We start from the raw sequence: 22,646 nt of genomic DNA, 5'->3' as shown, positions 1-22,646 counted from the left end.
ACCAGGCTAGAGATCTGGACAATTTGTTGTTGGGACAAGGATTTGGGGATTTGGAATTTGTTTTCTCTCATGTGCTGAGTTTGATTTTTCCAGTAGTCCATCCAGGATGAGTCTGGGCAGAAGCTGAGGTGGAAAGGTCTCTCCTGGGACATGGATGCTGGACTCAGGAGACTGGATACGATCATGGGCTGTTATGAAGACAAGCCTGGTGACAGATCATGGGAGCATACCATCATTTATGGGACAAGTAGAAGAGGAGATTCCTAAATAAAATAGTTACCAATGATAGTTACAAACATAGGAAAAGGACAAACTGTGCTTGCTGATAGGGAAGTCAAGAAAATGCAACATTAAAAGGACATCACCATACACAGCCAAGATGCCCAGTAAATTAAAGCCCAGAGTATTGTTTCTGCAGTGGGTGGTGGTGAGTGCCATGAGCATTTTCCAGAACAATGCCAGTGCTGTGTTTGCATGGCCAATTAGATCTCAGGGAGTGGGTGTGGTGATCATTTCTTTTCATGAAATCTGGATAAAAAGACAAGGAGAATGAATGTAGTTTAAGGACACGAAAACAAGCAAGCATTGTTTTTAGGGTGAATGAGATTTTGGGGGCAGAGGAAAAAAGATGAGGAAAAAGGGAGCGATTGAGTTTACAAAAGAGAGAATAGATAGCTGTGGCCAGTTCCTGAAAGAGTGGCTAGCACTTCTGAAAAGGTGTTAGGTGAGGTCTGTTTGGAGAACAGTTTTGAATCCTCCGAGAAACAAGAGAAGGAAGAAGGAATGCCCTTGAAAGTAGAGAGTGGATGAGTATGAGTGGGCGCGGAGTTGAGAGTAGTCATGTTTAATGGCCATTGTTATTGAGTCTGGGATAAGTATCATATCCTGAGAGTGAAGAGGTGAACGTTGACACGGATGCTGAGGAGAAAAATCGGAAAAGGTGGCAAGCACAGTGACAGCCATTACTGAATGGCTGTTCCAGGCAATGGCACCTGGGATTTGAGATCATGGGCCAATGCTGTGAGTGGTGGTCAACCTAGTCATGTAGCCCAACCCCTCCCCACAGCACTTTAACAGAATCAGTGAAAGCAGACTGTAGTTCTGAACTACAGTTGGGGTTTTACAAAGGACATGTAAAACACATATAGGGTGTACAGGAAATCAGGATGTTGGAAAGTCTGATAAGGAAATTGGAGTTTCGTGTTAAATAGGAATGAATGGTGCTTCAGAAGGAGCTGGTATATGAGGAGACCTGAGGTGGAGGGAGGTGTGAACAGCTGAGGGAATCTCTGTAGGGCTCGGGAAGCAAGGCAGGAGGAGGGCAGATGTAGAAATATAGAGTCCCATACAATATGGGTATTGTTTGTGTTCTACCTCCTAGCAACTGGACCAACATTTATTTAAGAGGTAGTGTGTTCCAGGCACTGTGGTGTCTTAGTGCATTTTCCGTGGCTGTTAAAAGAACACTGAGGACAAGATGATTTATAAAGAGTGGAGATTATTTTTGCTTCATGATTTCAGAAGCTGAGAAATCCAGGAACATTGTATTCCTCAGCTTTGGAATAGCTCATGCTGCTTTGAAATGCCGAGAGCAGTTGGACATGTACAAAGCAAACAAACCATGCAGAGTGTCTTCATTTTGTAACAACCTATCTCATGGTTACTAATCCAGTCTTGAGAGAATTAACCCAGGCCCCAGGCACTAATCTCCCCTAACAACTTAATCATCTCTTAAAGACCGCAGCATCTCTCAATGCTATTAAAGTAGGAATTAAATTTCTATGAGTTTTCGGGGGTGGGGGAGGTATCTAACCATGTTCAAATCATGGCAGCATGCACAGAAACAGGCAGAAAAGAGAATCATGGTCCCCACTTCACTGCAGTGCATAGATGGTATAGTGTATACAGGTCAGGCGATGGCTGTGTAAAGTGTGGGTCTTCGGTCTCCCATAGCCGCGTAGTCTCAGTGAGAACAATGTAGGCTGTAATTTGCCCATCAGTCTTCTGTTCAGCAGAAATGTTTTGCCGTGTATTCCTTCAGCCATGAGTACAGAGAAAGGTGGGGGGAAGAAAGTTTTCATTTGGGCTATTTAAACTTGCTTCTCATCTGACTTCTCAGCTGCCTTCTATCTGGCCAGATGACACTGGCATGTTAATAATAGCTTCAGAAATAGGCAATGACGGCAGAAAAGTTAATTTCTCACTTACTTGAAGCCCTGAACAGGGCAAGGACTTCCGTTCGAAGCAGTGATTCAAGACCTTAGGAAAGTATTGAGACAGTACTGGTAATTTTCAGATTGCTTTTCTGTTGCTGAAGCCTTTGAGACCTCTCAGGTGCATAGAACATCCTGAGACGAACCCCTTCCATTTGCGTCTGCCATTCCACCATTCCTGCCGTTCTCTGCGGCTGGTGATGTCCCCGACCACCTCCTTGCCACTATCACCCTCCTCAAGGAGCTGTGGGTCATCCTGATCATTGCACTCTTACTGAAGGCTTGTGGTCCCCTTCCCTGGAGACTTGCTCAGTCCAACACTCTGGATTTCCAAGGCTGTGACCCTTGAACCCTTGACCTTTCCTGCATTTCTATATCATCTCCAATGAATCTCTCCCCAGAAGACCTCAGCCTTTGTATCTCCTACAGACCTAGAAGCCTCCTTGAACCCACCCTATCTCCCATGCTAACAACCTCCACTTAGTGGATCTACCACTATCTCATCTGGAAACACAAACACTCCTGTTCCATCTCTTCTGAGGGCCTTTCATCACACATGCCTCGTGGGAGAAATACTTTGGAAGGAAAGGGATCCAGAGTCATGATTTTTAAAAGTCTGGCAGAGTGTTTGTATTTCACTCAGTGACAATACCTGGGAGAAACAGTTGAAAAGCAGGAAGGGGTTTATTGTTCAGGGTTTCAGAGGTTTGGTCCATAGTGGGCTAAATCTAGGGCGGTGGGGCTGTGGTGAGTCTGAGCATCACGGTGAGGAGGAAGAGAGGAGAGCAGAGCAGCCCACCACAGGAAGCAAGAGTGAGGGAGGGACTCAGGACCAGGTGCACCCTTCAAGTTCATACCCCTTGTATCACCCACTGCTTTCAACCAGACCCCACCTCCCAATGTTGGTACCAGCTCCAAAAACAGTGATCCATCACATGGGTGTGTGGGGGACAGTTTGTATTCGAACTACAGCAAGTAGTGAGTAGACAGGATGTACTCATTTCTCTTCCAGTGATGCAAACACATCAGCCGCAAAGCCAAGAAGCTGAGTAGCTCCTCTGAATTCTCTCTTGCACTTGCCTACCTGTATCTTCTACAGCATTTGAGGGCTCGTTTTACCTGCAGTGAGATTATTAGTCTTGTTGGGACTGTATGCCAACTTAGAGGTTCTACACCTATTATCGTTTTAGGACAAGTTTTTATATTCTCACCAGTGTGTCTAACCCTTTTGACATTGTAACACTACCTTGTCATCTAAAAAAATCTGGGCTTGAGAACCATGCAAGTTCTGAAAACAACTGTAAAACATTCCATAAGGTTTTAAGGACACTGACGACTTTGTATTGGGCCCTGCTCAGAGCTACCCTTGGCTGCATGTGGCCTGTGGGTTGCAGATTAGGCACGCCTGATAGATAACTCCAGTTGGCTTTGTCTAAGTTTTGTAAGCTCTTAATACCTGTACCCTTCCACCCCCCTCAACACATAATGGTTTGGATGCCACTTGAATAACTAAGCTATATTTTTCAATCGCTTTGTCATAATGAAGGTGATAGTCCATATAGAACAAGATTATTTTATTATAAAAATAAGGGTGCATTTAGATTTATAAAGATACATAGGATCGAACTGAAAATAATTTTGACTACATCTCTTACTGATGTATTTTCCTCTATTGTTCCTCGAAGCCTCTTACTACCTGAGATTCTCCTAGTAGAAAGCATTAGAAGGTTGTGGATTCTGTGGTCTGTAGCAGTAGTGGCATACACTAGCTCTGTGTCTGTTGATTCCATATTTGCAGATTCAGTCAACAATGAATATAAAATATGTGAAAAACATTGCACCTGTACTGAACACATACAGGATTCCCCCCCAACCCCTGGTCATTTCCCCCTAAGCAATACAGCAACTATTCTCACAGTTAAGGGATCATAAGAAATCTAGAGAAGATTAAAAGTGCATGAGAGGATCTGTGTGGGGTACATGCCAATGCCATGCTATTTTATGTAACGGATTTGAGCATACATGGGTTTTGGTACTCATGGAAGGCTCTAGAACCAATCTGTTGTGGATAGTAGTTGACTGGAATTTATTGCCCAAACCAACACCACTAGGGAGAAATGATGGGACCACCATTAATCTTTATGCCAGGAGAGTAATTATGACACTGGTGATCCAGTTAAACAATGTGCATGGCCACCTTGCCGGGCAGAGACTGTGTGTGCTCATCAGACATCCTCATGTACTTTCGAGGTTCTGGGTTTGATTAGATTGTATGGGAAAGTCATTTGTGGGGCCGTTCAGTTGATGGCATCGTGGATACCTGTTTCTGGCATTTGGTAGTTGTTTATCGAGTTAATCTTGAAGTTGCTTCAGGGGAGGGTTGATGTGATTTGACTCCACCACTGTATCACACCCAGGCTGACCATGTGCTGTGTGCTCTTCCAGTGAGTTCCAACCCTGCTAACCTGCCATTTTACACTGATGTATCTAATGCCTGGAATTACCGCCAGTGAGCAGTCTATCACATTTCTACTTTTACTAACTTTGTATTATTTCAGCAGCACATGGTTAATTCACAGCATATTATTTGCAGAGCACTCCCAAATCACTGGTATAAAATCAGTCTGTTAGTGAATTTTTGACATAAATAGACATTGAAAAGTAAATTCACATTTAGAGTCTTAACGGAATTCTGATTGCAAGTTCTCATGGTTCCTTTTAGCCCCGAACACTTTCTGCCTAATATCTTTTTTTTGTTTTGTTTTGTTTTTCGAGACAGGGTTTCTCTGTGTAGCTTTGCGCCTTTCCTGGGACTCACTTGGTAGCCCAGGCTGGCCTCAAACTCACAGAGATCTGCCTGCCTCTGCCTCCCGAGTGCTGGGATTAAAGGCATGCGCCACCACCGCCCGGCGCCTAATATCTTTTTACTGTGATAGTCCTGTCAGTGTCTCAGAGAGAGGCTTCAACATTTCCGGCTTTCCACAATTACTTAGTTAATCCTCAAGTTCTAAAATCTTGTCAGTGGTGGTGTTAGTATCATTTGTTTTGGTAGAGCCTTGTGCATTATTTTATTAGCTGTACAGTTAAATTTTCCTTTTGAAATCTTGTGTGTGTGTGTGTGTGTGTGTGTGTGTGTGTGTGTGTGTGTGTGTGTATTCACATGTGCACATGGAGGTCAGAGTCAACCTCTTGGAGGTGCATAGCCTATGGGGCTCACCTGCTGACATCAAATGTTGTTTCTCAGGAGTTGGTCCCCTTGTTTGTTTGAGTCAGGTTTCTTGCTGGGCCCCAGACCTTGCTGATTAGCCTAGGCTGGCTGGCCACTGAGCCACAGGGATATGCCTGTCTCCATCTCACTAGCATGAATCACCATACTCAGCTTTGTGTGTGTGTGTGTGTGTGTGTGTGTGTGTGTGTGTGTGTGTGTGTGTGTGTGTGTAGGGTCTGGGATGGAGTTCAAGTCCTGTATTTGCAAGGCAAGAACTTTACCAGCTGGTCTGTCTCAGCCCCTCCTGAGCTTCATATTAGCCCTTTGCTTCTCTGTGAGTCAAGAAGACATGTGTAAGCCATCTGCCTTTTTCCCCCTCCAGCTAAAGTTATGGATAAGATAATATTTACCTGTTTCCAAGTAACATCTAATGTGCTATTTTAACCAAAGTAAATACAAGGGCAAGTTTAGTAGTTAAACTTTGGCATTTTAAAACTTATTTTTATTTATGAATTATGTGTATGTGGGTACCTGTGGAAGCCAGGATGGGGCATCAGACTCCCAGAGCTGGAGTTGGTGGTTGTGAACCATGTGACATGGGTGCTGGAAACCCAACTTGGGTTCTCTGGGAGAGCAGTAAGAGCTCCTAAGTGCTGGGCCACGTAGCTAAGTCTTAACAGACCTCTCTCTGTTTGCAAGCTGTCTCTAGCAAGATCATTTCAGGAGGAAGTTTTGTCTATTTCATGACTTTCATGTAGTTAAAAAGGGAGCTTTTTTGTTGTATTGAGACATTTAATTGTACAATCTCAAGTCAACTTCACTTTCAAGATATTTTATTTTAATCGTGTGCATGTGTTCACGTGTGTGCATGAGCATAGAGGACCACAGAGATTCGCTGGAGCTGGAGTCACATGTGGTTGTGAGGACCCTGCCATGAGTACTGGGACTGAGCTAGGGTCTTCTGTAAGATCGGTACGTGATCCTAACTGTGAGCCATCTCTAACCCCTCTACCCCACTGTGTAGTTCTGTCAATTCCATCTCCCTGCTCACTGAATAGATAAGCTTTCTGAAGAATGGAAATAACTACACCAGGCAAAGTTTATCTTTAGAGAGGCTTATTCTCACTGCTTTCCTTCTCTTGGGTTTTATTTATAGAAAAAAAAAGCATACTCATCTCTTAGAATACTTGAATCCATAGATTTAACCATTTTGTGAGACACTTCTGATATTAATAATTTTTAGTTCAGTGTTTATCCCAATATATATTTCTTTTCTCAAAATTTTACCACTTTAATTCTAGATATAAAATAAGGAACAATCAGACCACAACCCACAGAACCATGGAAGCTATATATATAGCACAGAGGTCCCTAGGACAACTGTGGCTTATAATAAATTTTGGTTTTACTCAATTACTGAAAAAAAAAATAGCCAAACGAATGGAAACACATGAACTATGAACCAAAGGCTGAGGGGCCCCCAACTGGATCAGGCCCTCTGAATAGGTGTGACAGTTGATTGGCTTGATTTGTTTGGGAGGCAACTAGGCAGTGGGACCGAGTCCTGTGCTCATTGCATGCGTTAGCTGTTTGAAACCTGGGACTTATGCAAGGACACTTGGCTCAGTCTGGGAGGAGGGGACTGGATCTGCCTGGACTGTGTCTGCTAGGTTGAGCTCAGTCCTTGGGTGAGGCTTTACCCTGGAAGAGGTGGGAATGGGGGTGGGTTGGGGGGGAAGGGAGGGGGTAGGAGGGGGGAGAATAGGGGAACCCATGGCTGATATGTAGAACTGAATGATATTGTAAAATAAAATAAAAGAAAAAAAATTTTTACCACTTTAATCTCATCTCTCTTTTTTTAAATCATCTGTCTTTGTAAATTGGATTCTGTGGATCAGAATGGAAATTATATTTTCCCACAAGACACACTGCTGTCTGTGACACACACATGTGACCCCCTCTCACACAAGTGGCTGTACAAACTTTTAAGAGAGGAGTGAGGCTAAGTCCTCTGTGTCTGACGACAGGATCTTTGGTTTCCTTCTCATGTCTCTTAAGAAACCGAGTTGTTTTCCAAGTGGAGCTGGTGGTGATATGAAGAACGAGCATCTAGAAGCAAAAGGAAACCATGTAGAACTTACTTATCATCCTTTTGCTGTCTGCCTTACATAGTTTCCGTGTGAACCAAAACCACATTTATGAAATAAAATACAGCAAGGGTAGTGTTCTCATTTACCCCCATGCCAGTGTAATGGATAATCCCTGGGTAGTAGTTCTCACATAGACCACTTCTCAGAACGATACTAGTTGTCTTGGATTTTAGTCATTATCCTTCCCTCATATAAAAACAAAAAGGCATTCTATAACGGTTTATCCCAAAGGTATTCTCGTGGTGAAAATGAAGCAGAGATACATGAATTTCAATTGCCAGTGTACACTAACTCGTAATGTTTATATTTCAGGCCAGTTGCTCCGGTTGAAAATGTTTCGTGAAGACCATGGATCGTGGATGACGATGTTCTTCAGCACCATTCTGTTTCTTTTCCTCTTCTCTCACATATACAACACGGTTCTGCTGATGGATGGGAACATGGGGTGAGTCACTGCCTGCTCCCTTGTGTTCCGCTCAGCGGTGGACATGAAGTTCTCAGAACTCACCCAGCGCTTTCAGGTGTTCAAACGTGTCGCTTTGCAGACACTGTGCCCTCATTAGGGATAATCTGTGTTTGTCTTACTTAAGACATTTAGAACCTTTCTTCTTTTTCAGAAGATGAGGCGTTTTACGACACTGAGGCTTGTTCCTTATTTTTAAAAAACTTTTTTTTGTGGTATAGTTTTAAGGCGGACATAAATTTTATTATAGTGGGAGAGAACATGAAAGTCAGGAAATGTAATGGTGTGGCAGGGCTGTGATGGGGTCCAGGTTTGCAGTTCAGTGCTCCACAATGCCTAGCTCAGTAAAGATCTTTGATATTGGTAACTTTTTTTTTTTTTTTTTTTTTTGACATGGTCCAGATGTGTAGTCCAGGCTGGTTTTAAAGTCATGATCCATGTCTGGTGTGATAGCATAGAAACAACCAACCAACCAACCAACCAACCAACACCTCTTTCTGACAGTTTCAACAGAGAGAAACTGGGTCCCGTTTGGACTCCCTGGATCAAATGCAGATAGAGCACCACCCTTAGTGGATCACAGCAGCAGGCAGATTTGCTGATCACCTCATTGTAGAGTTTATTCCAACTTCCTTTAGCTCTTCAGTTGCAGAGCAAAGCCCAGAGGCCAGGCTTTCAACACAGTGTCCTGTAGCCTTGCTTCCAGTTGAGTTTTAGAGGCAGAACATTGGAGACTGCTCCATCTTACAGTCTTAAGAAGTAGCTGAGTACCAACAACAAGACATTTATGTATTGGGCACTGAGAGAAGTGCTAGGGAAGGTGTCTGTCCTCACTAGACTAGGGCCTCTCCCTCTAGGTTACAGACTAGCTAAGATCTCCACCCATTTCTGTTGGGTGAGGTGGTTTGGATGCGATATACAGACTTTGGCCACCACTGTTGAGTGCTGAGAGTAAAGTCCATTTAATTTCTCACAGCTTCTCACTGTGAAGGGGCTGACTAGTGATGGAAAAGCAGATGTTTCACAAGGATTATACTTTACAGTAGCAAAATCCCTGAATGGTTTTAGATCAAATATTCAGGCCTTAGAACACCATTAAATGTGATGTCATCATTATTTTTGTACCCAAATAATGACATTGACAGTGGGTTTATTTTTGATGATGGGGTTATAGGTTCCCACCTGGTTTCCTCAGAATACTCCTCGACTCTGATCCCGGGATAACAGTGCATAGTGACAGTCTGGAATTACCTAAGGCAACCAGAGAGAGGGCTTCCTGTAAGACTCTGCACTTTCAAAGTACTGGATGGAGACTGATATGATAACACAGGCCTATAATTCCAAGCATCTGGGAGCCTGAGGCAGGAGGACTGTTTATATTTTTATATGGAGCTGATAAGGCCTGTGTTAAAGTTTTAAGTGAAGATAGAGAGATTTAAAAATAGTAAACTGAATGCAGTAACATGTAATCCCATGCACAGAGTAAAACACTCAGCAGCTAAATCAAAATAATCCTAAAGAGGATTCACAGCTGCTGAGAACTTAGGATCGGGCGTGAGGCCTCCCAGTTCTAAACCTCACACTGATCCTGTGCAACAGGGACGTTTGTTGTTTTTAATCCCACCTATCAAGAATAAGACCTCTACCACAATTCAAAGCCAAATCTGAAGCAAGCTTTAATTAAATACTGGCCAGGAGGATGGACTCTGGCCAGGTCCATCTCTAGGTTTCCAGAAGATGGCCCTGAATCAGGGTTTACAGCAGCTTAAGTATTTCCCATCAGGTCCAGTCAGAGGCATGCATACATCCTGATGTACCTCCAACCTACATCCAATCAGGGTAAACATACATCCTGATGTTTTTCCTGCCTGAGAACCGCCTGCTCACATGTGATCAAGCACATCCAGTAGTTGGGTCCAACAAACTTGTCGAGGGCAGTGAAAACTTGTGGTCTGTTGTCTCCATAAACAACAGCCTCCTCCGTTTCAGGAACTCTCTCTCTTTGAGCAAGATGCTTGCTGATCAGAGACATTTTTGTTTCATGGATCTTTTAGTCATAGTAATTAAACTTTGGCTCTCAAAATTGTCTCCATTTTATGGATCAAGAAACTGAGGATTGCCCAAAGTTGCATTCTAGTTAACTCCCTATTCAAAACAATATAGAGAGGTTGATCTATTAAGTAGTGACTTCTAAGGGCCCACAGAAGTCCCTCTAGACTGACCCAGTGACTGAGTTCACTACATCCCTGTTAGTCTTCTCTGTACTTTCAAGCTGACTTTGATAACGAAAAGAAATAGGAGGTATGTGTAGTCGATAAGTGAATGGTTTACAGTTTATAAGTAGTATCTTACCTAAACTTGTGGTTCCCTTTTATTCTCAGATTGAATGCATTATTAGAGATTATGGAATATTTGAACTCTGGTGTGATCCTTGAACTCTCCAGTGATCCGTCTCACATTTGCTAGGAAAGAACCTTCTCCTGAAGGATGTCAATTGAAAAAAAAAAAATACACAGCAAGAGACAAATTGCTTAAAACATCAAATGGCCATTTCCAAAGGGTGCACTGCCAGCGTTTATCCTGTGTGCCGTGTGGCTGAGCGAGGACTTCAAAGCCTGTTTGTAAATCTGGTGGACAAATCAGTTCCTAGAGAAAAGGGCTTTTGCGTGCTTCCGGGGTTCTCTGGGAGGCACGGGTATGTGAGGTATTGATTCATCCTGTCGGGCAGGAAGTGATGGAAAGGTCTGGGGGCATGTGGACGTCACAGGAGACTGGCTTATGCCGGATGATTGCTGCTAGCAGAGAACTCAGGCTTCTTCACACCAAATCCTTGAACTCCCCAGTGATCCGTCTCACATTTGCTAGGAAAGAACCTTCTCCTGAAAATGTCACATGAAAAAAATACACAGCATGGACAGTTTGCATGGACGGTTCCAGTCTGCCCTGGCTTAGGGATGCTTCTAGTAATGTTGGCCTAGACCCATTCCCAGAGTTTTTTCTGAACCCAGGAAACCTAGCATGGCCACTAGCCCTGTGTTCATATGTTTTGGGACTTTCTAGACTGAAGGCTTTGAGACTAGAGTATGTGTTGAACATCGGTAGGGTTTCAGAAATAAAAAAGGGAGGGGATAGTTCTAGCTTGGTCTGCTTTTAAAAATCCCCAATTTAGAACTGAGTATAGGACTGGAGAGATGGCTCAGAGGTTAAGAGCACTGACTGCTCTTCTAGAGTTCCTGAGTTCAATTCCCAGCAACCACATGGTGCCTCACAGCCATCTGTAATGAGATCTGGCGCCCTCTTCTGGCCTGCAGGCAAACATGCAGGCAAAATGCTGTGTACATAATAAATAAATAAATCTTAAAAAAAAAAATTAGAACTGAGTATAAATTGAGTATAAGCTGAAGGCCACGAATCCTGAGTACAGAGAACAAGCTCTGGCCAGAACTTGCTGGATCAGAAGTAAATTGCCCGGCTCCTGTTTTTGCCCAGTTGAATTCCTGAAGCAGACATCAATTCCTAAGGTTTTAGGTGTCTTTGGGGGAATGAACTGAGGTGCAGGGAGAAAGACAAAAGGCAAAGGAGCTTCATGGACCGAAAGAGCAGAGATTTCGACTGCCACATTTCCTAGCATGGTGGGGAGACATCTCCATGCACTATTCTCGTTCTGCTCTCTACACCTCACTGTGCCCAAATCCTGCCTGTCATGGCTTCTCCTGTCCTTCAAGTCATTTTTTTTTTTTTTTTGCACCAAAATGAGTTAAAGATAATCTGAGTTCCCTTTATGTGCATGCTGGAGGTTGTAGGTAATGTTCCTAGGCAGCATTTTGCCTTAAGCATTTTATAAGCAGTTTCTTTCTCCACAATGGGGGTGGACCCAGTAATCTCTCCTGCTGTACAAATCATAGGACTATTGGAAATACAACTCGGCTGGATGGATTGTTAAAATGTGTTGCTAAGCTTATCTTGAAATAGGACAAAGCACAACGAGGACCTGAATACCAGGCAGCGACTTAGGGACTTGAGGTTTCAGCCTCTGGCAGAGACCAGAATTGAGGATTTGGGCTTTGTGCTGACTAGTTTTATGTCAACTTGACACAGGCTACAGGCATCAGAGAGGAAAGAGTGTTAATGCCGCTGATCAAGAATAAGACCACTGCCATGATTTAAAGCCAAATTTGAAGCAAGTTGTAATTAAATACTGGTCAGGTAGATGGGCTCTGGCCAGGTCCATACCCAGGGTCCCGGTAAATGAGCCTGAGTCACGGTTTGTTGCAGCTTAAGAAGGAAAACCCATAATTCATTGCATCTTCCATCAAGTCCAGTCAGGGGCAAGCATACATCCTGATGTACCTCCAGCCTGTATCCAGTCAGGGGCAAATGTACATTCTGATGCATTTCCAGCCTGTTATCCTCCTGCCCACTTGTGATCAAGAACATCCAGTGTAGATGGGTCTAACAAACTTGTTTGGGGGAGTGAAAACATGTGGCTTGTTGTCCTACATAAACAATAGCCTCCAGAATTGTGGCAACTATCTGTCCTTGAGCAAGAAGCTTGTATCTTTGTTTTATGGATCTCTTAGGCATAGTAATTAAACTTAAAATGTAACTTGGCTTTCACAGGAACCTCAGTTGAGAAAATGCTTCCGTAAGATAGGTTGTAGGCAAGCCTGTGGGGTGTTTTCTTAATTAGCAATTGATGGGGAAGGACCCAGCCCACTGTGGGTAGTCCCATCCCTGGGCTGGTGGTCCTGGGTTCTGCAAGGAAGCAGGCTGAGCAAGCTATGGGGAGCAAGCCAGTAAGCGGCACCCCTCCATGGCCTCTGCATCAGCTCCTGCCTCCAGGTTGCTGCCCGGCTTGAGTTCCTGCCTTGACTGGCTTCAATAATGAACTGTGATATGGAAGAGTAAGTGAAACAAACCCTTCCTCAAGTTGCTTTTGGTCATGATGTTTCATCACAGCAATAGAAATCTGAGCTGAGGCCGGCTGGAAATGAGAAATCAGAAGTCCTCCAGGTAGAAGATTCTGCCCTGTGCAATAGAGAAAGAATGAACCGACACACGAGAGCAGGCACAGCCAGGCAGCTGTGAAGTATGTCCCACCTAAACTGTGCTTTGTGGGACCGAGTTCTCCCAGAGCACTCATAGGCACAGATGCAGTCTTGGGGTCGGAATGCAGCTTCTTGAGGAATCTGAGTTCATGTCACAACCCTGGATATTTTCTCCGACCAATTTCAGACTCTAACTTCCCTGGAGTCCCCCAGGAACTTGTGTACTTCCCAGTTTATGTGCAAAGCAGTTTGATTTCCTCCTGCCTCAACTTCCGTCAACTTACTTGAACAGTCAACGAAAAAGGAGCCAAGCACTCATTTGCGCCATAAAGAGTGTGGCAGCCACAGTTGAGAGTTTGTAGCCACAGCATAACAGCTGAAGAATAATGCATTGTTTATACATAGGATAAACCACCCAGAAAGAAAAACCTAGGACAAGAACTGGAAGCCATTTTCTTCCCCAGTGCTGGGGCCGACTTCGTCAAAAATAACTAGTTGAACCTTCCAATTGCGGCTGTGTTTCCCGAAGGGTCTTAAAACCTATCTGTTTAGGGTTGGGGTTAGAGTTCAGAACTCTTTTATTTGGGAGGAATGAGGAGAGATGTGCTCCGAAGTCCAGGCTGACATCTTACTGATTAGAAAATGAAGTATGTCACAAAAGGCTGGAAGCATGCTTAGTGTTTGGCTACTTCAAGCACCTTTTACAAGTATCTTTCTGAAGAACATTTTAATAGCAGGGTTTTATACCGAAAACAGCCACTGGAGGGCAGCAAAAGACACGTTTTCAGTGCTGAGTGTTGCAAGGCAGAAGGGTTTTTTCTCCCAGGAAGAGAGCATGAACTTGGGAGGGAAGCAAGGAGACCATGACCAAAGTGCACGATCCACCCAAGTGGCAATATTAGCACCAGACTCAGTATTTCCCGCAATCCAACAGTTAAAAAGCAACCAAACAAATCAGACAGAGAAATCTGCCCCTTTCCGAATATCTGAATTGTGATGTTGACATTTTTTTTTGTCTGTCTTATTGTTAGGGAAGATTTCTTAATTAAAATTATTTAAATTAAAATATGATGACACCACTTCCCCCTCCCTCCCTTCCTTCCGACCCCTTCCATGCTGCCTGCTCCTCACTCCTCAAATTGATTGTCAAATGATTGTCTATGCATACAATAATTTATACACGCAACCTGTGGGGTCTGTTTAGTGTTGCTTGTGTGTATATGATTTCAGGGCCGAGGACTTGGTATTGGATAACCATTTGGGGTGTTCATTCCTGGGAGAGGCTAATTCTCTCTCTCTCTCTCTCTCTCTCTCTCTCTGTCTCTCTCTCTCTCTGTCTCTCTCTCTCTCTCTCTCTCTCTCTCTCTCTCTCTCTCTCTCAACATTCTTTAATTTCCTTTCGTTCACAGTCTAGGGCATGGGATCCAGTGAGGTTTTCCCTCCTGGGTTAGAATGTCTAGTGATATTGTCATTGTTCAGGTCTTGTTTAGGCAGTCACATTGTTGAGTATCTATGGGTACTGTTGATTTTTTTTCTTAATCTTTGTCTCTTTGGGGGCCAGCCACCCAGCTCCCAAATAAATCACACACAGAGGCTTATTCTTAATAATAAACGTCTAGTCTTAGTTTGGCTTGTTTCTTGCAAACTTTTAACTTTAAATTAACCCATCTATCTTTTGCCTCTGGTCTTTCCCTTTTCTATTCCTGTATACCTTTCTTTGTTTTTTTATTCCATGGCTTGCTGTGTAGCTGGGTGGCTGGCCCCTGGAGTCCTCCTCCTTCTCTGGCTCCTTCTTTCTTCTTCTCTCCTCCCAGATTTCTCCTATAGATTCTCTCTACCTGCCAGCCCCACTTATCTTTTCTCCTGTCTTGCTATTGGCCATTCAGTTCTTTATTAGACCATCAGGTGTTTTAGACAGGCACAGTAACACAGCTTCACAGAGTTAAACAAATGCAACATAAACAAAAGGAACACCCCTTAAAATAATATTCTGCTACAGACGGTGCAGCTTCTCTGTCACTTCTAGGAGTGACAGTCTCACAGCAGATTTCCTGGTCTGGTTTTACAATCTTTCCACCCTTCATCCCAAACGTTGTATTTAATTATGTTTGTGTGCATGTCTTCAGGTGAGTACACTACAGGTACTCAAAGAGGCCGGGGTGTTAGCTCCCAGGAGCTGGAGTCGCACTGAAACTGCCTGACTATGAGTGTCAGAAACTGAACCCAGGTACTCTGTAAAAGCCTTGTGGGACCTTCCCTGAGCCATCTGCCCAGCCCCTAGGGAACTTTTTGATGAAATGTAGATAGCAAACTCTATAGCATGTGCTTTGTGTGATGTGCTTGGCCTCCTTGTGATCCAGGACAGGCTCATATGACAGTATCTATAGATCCATACGTGCAAACATGCTCACATGTTTATAGACCTATTGCAGCATTAAAAAGCAAATACTGTGCTTACCAGTAAAGAAACTAGGCATTCATGTTCATTAAATACCCTCTGTGAATGGGAATGCTTTTCTGAACAGTGCATTCTTTAGCGAAGGCTGCAAAGTTGATGTTTCCAGAGTTGATCACAAAGAAAATCTTCAGGGTTTGTTTGTTTGTTTGTTTTTTGCTTTTCCAGGTAATATATATATATATGTACATATGTATATATATATGTATATATATGTATATATGTATATATATATGATTAAATATAGCATAGAGAAGAGCTGAAGGACAAGAAGACAGTGGTGCAGGCAGTTTTGAAAGTATTTGCATGTGAGGTCTTGTGGTGGTAATCTAATTGTACTGAAATGTGATTTTGATTGTATGTTAATAAAGTTGCCCGGGGGTCAGAGCTATTAGTGCCATAGCAAGAGCCAGGCGGTGGTGGCACACGCCTTTAATCCCATAGATCTCTGTGTGTTCAGGGATACAGCCAGCATTGGAGACATATGCCTTTAAGACCTGGGGGGCTGTACATACAGGCAGTGATGAGGCAGTCACGTGTTTGGGTTTACAACCAATGAGAAGGCAGAACAAAAAGACTATAAAAAGACATACACACAGGAAGTAGCTCTCTTTCAGGAAGCTAGGACCACCGCAGGAGGAGGGTGAGATTTTAGCTCTGACCTCTCGGCTTTCTCTTTTACATTGGTTCTGTGTTTCTTATTTAATAAGATGGTTGGTTACATCTACAAGGTCTAGCAAAAGGAAACAAGCGGTGGGCGTAATGGAAGTGGGATATTCCTCACCCCTCCCTTGCTGCCTTCCTGAGCGGCTCTCATGAGGAACTACATGGAGACTTAGTCTGAGTGTGGTGAAGGATATGACCAGAGCAGCTGGACTAGGGTGGGTGGGAAAAGGAAGCATTTGATGTTTTTTTTTTTGTTTGTTTGTTTTTTGTTTGTTTTGTTTTGTTTTTTTTGAGACAGGGTTTCTCTGTGTAGCTTTGTGCCTTTCCTGGAACTCGCTTTGTAGCCCAGGCTGGCCTCAAACTCACAGGAATCTGCCTGCCTCTGCCTCCCAAGTGCTGGGATTAAAGGCGTGCACCACCTACGGAAGCATTTGAAATGGACACCTCTGAGGCCTCAGACTGGTGTCGCTGTGTGGAGAGAGGCAGCCCAAACACGCAAGATGAATGAGTGAGAGGAACAGGGGCCCGGATGCCGGGTGAAACGGTCCAAGGTCTCATGCTTCTTAGGTCCCAAGCACACTGGACCGGCCTCAGCCCGGAGACTCTCCTGTTTCTTTATTTTCGCAGAATGCCCGGTGCTCTGTCCACGAGCACGTCACATATCCCACCAGGAAAGACTGATCCACGGCTTCAGCTTCTCCCTGCAGAGGTGGAGGTGTCAGCCATTGCTTTCCCCAAGGCCGAGTCACCCTTTAATGGGAAAAAAAATTCAGGGAGAACTTCCACTTTAGGCAGAACTTGCTTTTCTAAGTTTATTCCTTAGAAAATCTCAAAAGGGGATGTGTGTGTGTGTGTGTGTGTGTGTGTGTGTGTGTGTGTGTGTGTGTGTATGTGTGTGTAGAGGTGGCTCTGTTGTTAGACACAATTGTCTCTCTTGCTGAGGACCTGGGTGTGAGTCCCAGCATCTCCACGTTGACTTAGCCATCTGTAACTCAAGTTCCAGGGGATGCAATTCCCTTTTATGGCCTCTGTGGGCACCAGGGACACATGTGGTGCACATACATACATGCAGGCAGAACACATACACATGCACATGCGTGCACACACTAAATATACCCGAAAAAAATCTCAAAAGTATTTTGAAATTCCTTACTTGAATTCTTTTCTCTTTTTTCTTCTATTTGATATTTTTGTGTCTATGTGTCTATGTGTACATGGTTCTCTATGAGCATGTGTGTAGGCCCACATGTGTGCACATATGGAGGCTGGAAGTCAATGCTGGCTGTCTTCCTCATTCACTTGCCACTTTATTTTTTGGGACAAGGTTTCTCACGGAGCCCTAAACTCACCAATTCCTCTAGGGTGGCTGGCAGGCAAGGTTCTGTCTCTATCTCCTGGGTTCTGGGGTTGCAGACATGTGCCCCTGTGCTGTAGCTTTTTGTGAGAGTGCTGGGAATCTGAACTTGGGTTCTCAGACTTGTGCGTTAAGCACTGAGTGGTGGAACCATTCACTCAGCCTCCTCTTTGCTGTTTTAAAAAAATAAGTTTAAGCAACAGGTAATCATCCTGTAAGTTTATGGCGTACAGAGTGATATCTGATACATCCAGTCACCACTAATCTAGAAGGAGGCCAGGAGCCAGGTCTACATTTTCACTTTCAAGCACAGTGATTTTTATTTGTTGCTCTTGAGTGGAAAATTGGTTGGCCAGCTACCAGCATATACTGGAAGCTTCCTTCTGAGGAAGAAATATGTTTGTTTGTCTTTAATAGTGCTAAATCTATTTTGGAAAATGGTAAGGAAAAATTAAATGACCTTTATGAACATTTAGCTTTTTGTATGATTAGTAGTGATAGACTTAAGCACAAAACTATTGATTTGAGTTGTGATAAATTAAGGAAAAAGCCCTGACAATTTCCCAAAGTACTTAATAGAGCGCTGTGTTTAGGATAAGTAGAGGTGGAGGCTGAGCCTGCCTGGGAAGCTTCACTGGGCAGCTGATGCATGGCTGACTGCAAATTCTGCTGGAGTGGTGCTTTAAATAATCTGTTGGCTCCATTCTTAATTAGGCTAAATACTGACTGGCTCATACGATTAATTCACAATAATAGCACCATTAATTACCAAGGCTGGGAGTAAGGGCTAAAGCTGGTTGTTGAGAATGGGCGGGTGAGAAATGAATCGAAGGGCTCAGTCTGGTCAGTAGGGTTGATATTGGGGGCACAGACAAAGAGAGGTGGGAGGGAGGAGAGAGGGAGAGAGGGGGAGGGAGGGCAGGGGAGAGGGTATAGAGGGGGAGAGAGGAGAAGGGGAGCAGCAGAGGGGACTGTCGAGTATGAAGTATATGTGATAGGAGAATCCACACTAGTGTGGTTTGCTGCTGTTGGTAGCTTTGGTTTTTCCATCCCTTGATTTTGACGGTACAAATGTAAACAGTGCAGGATAATGAGGTATTCCTATGCCCAGCCAGTGTTGTCTTAATCGATGGGTTCTTAGAAAATTATTGAGAAACACAGTCAAAGCTGTGTCCTTGTGACTCTCCAGAGTCCACACTGGCTTGACGGAGAGTGACAAGCATCCCGTGATCACTGTCCACAGCTGCTGACTCCAACCTCCCTAAAGATAGGGTTCAAGAGGGCCTGGCACTCCATATGAGGCCAAGACTGGTTTTGAACTCATAGGAATCCTCCTGTCTCAAGTTCCCAAGTGCTGAGATTATGTATGTGAGCCACCATGCCTGGGCATCATTAAATATTCTGTCAGTTTATTTCAGGAGAAAAGCTCTGACCCAGGAATTGGAATTATCGGGGTGATGGCCACATGTTAGCTAGTTCCTGGTGTAATAATGTGGGAGATTTACAGTGGAATATTTGTACCCACCCTAGAGTGTTGTGGCCAATAAGCCACGTGTGCAGACCAGCTGCTCTAGTGTCCCCTCATAAGGCAACTGATAAGGATTGATAAGGGTTATTTTTTATCGTGCTAGCAAAAAAGATGTAAGTTGCTTTCTCAGCCTGCTGGCTCTCAGGAAGTGTTAGTTTCTGTAAATTAATCATGGTAAAAAGAACATTGGTCAATATGATAACATGGCCTCACTCACACATTCATCTCCCTCGGTGCAGGGGCTCAAACCCAGGCCCATAAGCAGATTAGAGTGTAGTTAAGTGGATTGAACTTCCCAGGACTGAAAAGATTACATTTATTGCAAATTACTATTATTAGCAGGAAGGTAAAAGTGCCCGATTGAGCACCTGGCATCTATAGGTCTCATCGAGGAGGAACTTAGGTGTCTTGTGTGACCTACACTGATGTATACGTAGTCATAAGCACAGCTGACTTACGGTCATACAGCTCTGCCTGGACTGTGGCTGGAGCTGGTATCTATGAATAGGCACAAGCTGCCCTTTTCTGTCCACGAAAACAAACAAATGCAGCATTTCACTAGGGTTTTAAAAAGAAAATTATGAATAGAGTAAGCTGCTGAGTGATTGCTTGGTAATTTTGATATTTTGAAAAGAGAAGGAAAATTTGATGGACTTATGGATGGGATCATGTAAATGAATTGTGTAACAGACTCTGTGTGTGTGTGTGTGTGTGTGTGTGTGTGTGTGTGTGTTATCTACAGTCCATATGATAATGAGTGTCTTTACATTCCATCTCAATTCCTGCTTCCTGGTGATGAACAGAGAGGAAATGATTACTTTCACTCATGGAAAGTTGATGTATATTTTATAGCCAAAGGCTCAAGACTTACCAAAATTATACAGTCTAATTTAACAAATTAATGAGACAGCCCCGTACCATCTGAGAACATGACATTTCTGTGACAAGTTAACACATTTGCACTCTATTAACCCCACAGTAACTCTCGGGGGATTGATGAGAAATAAGAAATAGTTTTATTAACACACTATTTCATTATTTATATCTTTTCTTGCTAAGGTTACAGCAATTGTAGTAAAATCATATACATCATTCTTGCTGCGGAGCTGGGATGGCCACCCTCCTCCACTGGGGCACCTCCACCTTGGTGAACTGTGGTGTGCATTCTGTTTGCCTCAAGGACAGAATCACACTAGCTTCTCCCGATTCAGCCGCCTTCCAGCTATCGTGAGGGCACCCTGATGCTCCCTTTTTAATTTTTTTTTTCTGGAGAAGCAAGTGTGCCTAACATAATTGAATGTTAGTGTTAAAAGACACAAAGCAAAAGGACTTGTCTGGTTTTTGCAGCATTGAAATTCTTTAGAAATAGGATACTAAAAAAGCTGATTTAAACAACATGTTAAACAACATTCTCTCCTAGGTTTTAAGAGCTCACTTGTTTAGGTCATTAACGATAAAACTCAATAAAATAAAAGTTAGATGAGAAGACTGGTGTATGTTTTGTAGTGTTCCTATTTTTCATTCTGTCTCCCAAACAGACACGTTTTAGATTAGGCCAGTGGTTCCCAGCTCTGTTGCAAAGCACAGACCATTCAGTATCCTCTGCGGTAAGAGCAAAGATGTGTTTACGATGTAAAATGCTTATGTTCTGTGAGCAAAGTGTTAATAGGTTTGAACGCTTCTTTTTTATTTATTTTTTTCTTTTTTAGACACTTTTGCACAAGTTGACATCAAATTCATGTTAATCGTCTTGCCCCCACTCTTGGGTGCTAGTGAGAGTCATCATGCCTAGCTTGATTGCTTCTTGATTACCCACAGGCTATTCTCTCTCTCTCTCTCTCTCTCTCTCTCTCTCTCTCTCTCTCTCTCTCTCTCTCTCTCTGTGTGTGCAGTGTGCATATGTCTGTATTCATACATGTCTGAATGTGTGTGTGTGTTTGTGGCATGTATGTTTGCATGGTATGTGTGTATGGTGTGTGTGTGTGTGTGTGTGTGTGTGTGTGTGTGTGTAAGCGAGAGGTTTACCCTGGGTACCTTCAGTGGTTCTTCACCATTGTTTTGAGACAGGATCTCTTATTGAACCTGGAACTCACTAGTCTGGAAAGATTAGTTGGCCAGTGAGTCTTAGATATCCTCCTGAGTTCTCCTTCCCAGACTGGGATTACAGTGTATTCCACCATGTCCAGTCAGGGATCCAAACTCAGATCCTGGTGTCTTTCTGGTAGATACTTTCTGAACCATTTCCCCAAATCTCCATATGCTAGTTTGTATAGATGTATATCTCACTCTTAAAATATTACAAAACATATTATGATAATATATATTATTTAATAATATCCCACATCTAATAATCTGATAATCTACATCCAATAATTTAATTATTATAGTTAATAACTCACATTTAATAATACATATCCGTATATTTGTAACATGTGTGGTCAGGTGATTTTAATGGTTAATTTTCATTGTCATGTTCATAAGATCCAAGCTAAATACAAACAGTGTTACTCCACAGGCTGAGCTTCTAGAGGAAATACCAAGGAAAAAATGAGCTGAGCACCAGCGTTCATTGCTCTGTGCTTCCTAAGAGTGGCCTCACTGGAGTGCCTGCCTCATAGTCCCACCACCATCCTTCCCCTGGGATGATGGACTGTATCTTCTGGGACTGTGCACCAAAAGAAACTCATCCCTTCTTACATTGCTTTTGTTCCAATAACAAACATATAGTTAATGCAGTGATCAAAACTGTTTACTGATAAAAGCATCTGATTTGTATTAGAGAGGTTGATGTGCAAACTTCACTCAAAATGAATCACCGATGCTAAAGAAGAGGGAGTGGAGGAAGATGTTCTCTGCACTTACAGAGACATCACAACCGAACACACAGATGCCACTGTAAGGTGACTGGAGTTTCACGGGGTGGGAGGCGGGTCTTAAGGACTGGTAGAGCTGTTGGACTCATTGAATGAGTGTGGCTCAGCAGAAAAGGGATGGCTAGGGGACTCCACCTTCTGAAACAGTTTCAGTGTCTGGAAAGGTAGCTTTTCTATTTCACTGTATCATCTCAAAGAATCCTTTTATGGTAAGCTTTTGAAAATTCAAAGACCTGAACTAGTGAGGAGGCTGGATTCGTGGACCTGTTTGGTGACTGGTTCCCAAGATTTCCCTCATTCCATAGACCCTTTGAGTTCTTCAGATCTTGAAATCTGTCTGCTGGAGCCTTTCTCCTTATTCTTCCCAGATGGAGTGAGAGCTGTTGGCAACGCTGATCCCACAGGGCCTGACCTCACTAGTTTAAAAAACACGGATTTTGAGTATACCCACTTTGCACATGAATCACTAGTTACAGTGTAAAGATGGAGGGCACCCCTGCCCCCCCATCAATCCACTGTGTGTCCAGGGCTGTCAGGAAGTAGGGCACAGAACTGTTTTGTCATACCAGACCATGAGTGATGATGGGTCAAAAAGATAGGACAAAACTGTGCGTTAAGTGTTCTGGGTCAAGGCTGTAGTTATAGTCTAAATGTCTGGGTCACTTAGTAATGAAGAAGATGCTGGCAA

The 22,646-nt window shown here is 43.4% G+C and overlaps 1 protein-coding gene across 1 annotated transcript in view; it reads left to right on the top strand.

Annotated features, from left to right (window-relative positions):
- Tmem117 (transmembrane protein 117) overlaps positions 1–22,646 on the top strand; it is a 448,299-nt gene that overhangs the window by 74,444 nt on the left and 351,209 nt on the right. Inside the window, exon 3 of the mRNA XM_028869295.2 lies at positions 7,884–8,016. Coding sequence (XP_028725128.1) covers positions 7,884–8,016 — 133 coding nt within the window. The remainder of the gene's footprint in view (positions 1–7,883; positions 8,017–22,646) is intronic.

The sequence above is a fragment of the Peromyscus leucopus genome, chromosome 20 (genome assembly GCF_004664715.2).
Source record: "Peromyscus leucopus breed LL Stock chromosome 20, UCI_PerLeu_2.1, whole genome shotgun sequence".
NCBI classification, from domain to species: Eukaryota; Metazoa; Chordata; class Mammalia; order Rodentia; family Cricetidae; genus Peromyscus; species Peromyscus leucopus.
The sequence above is the reverse complement of the archived record's forward strand: the minus strand, read 5'-3'. Positions and strand labels throughout refer to the sequence as shown.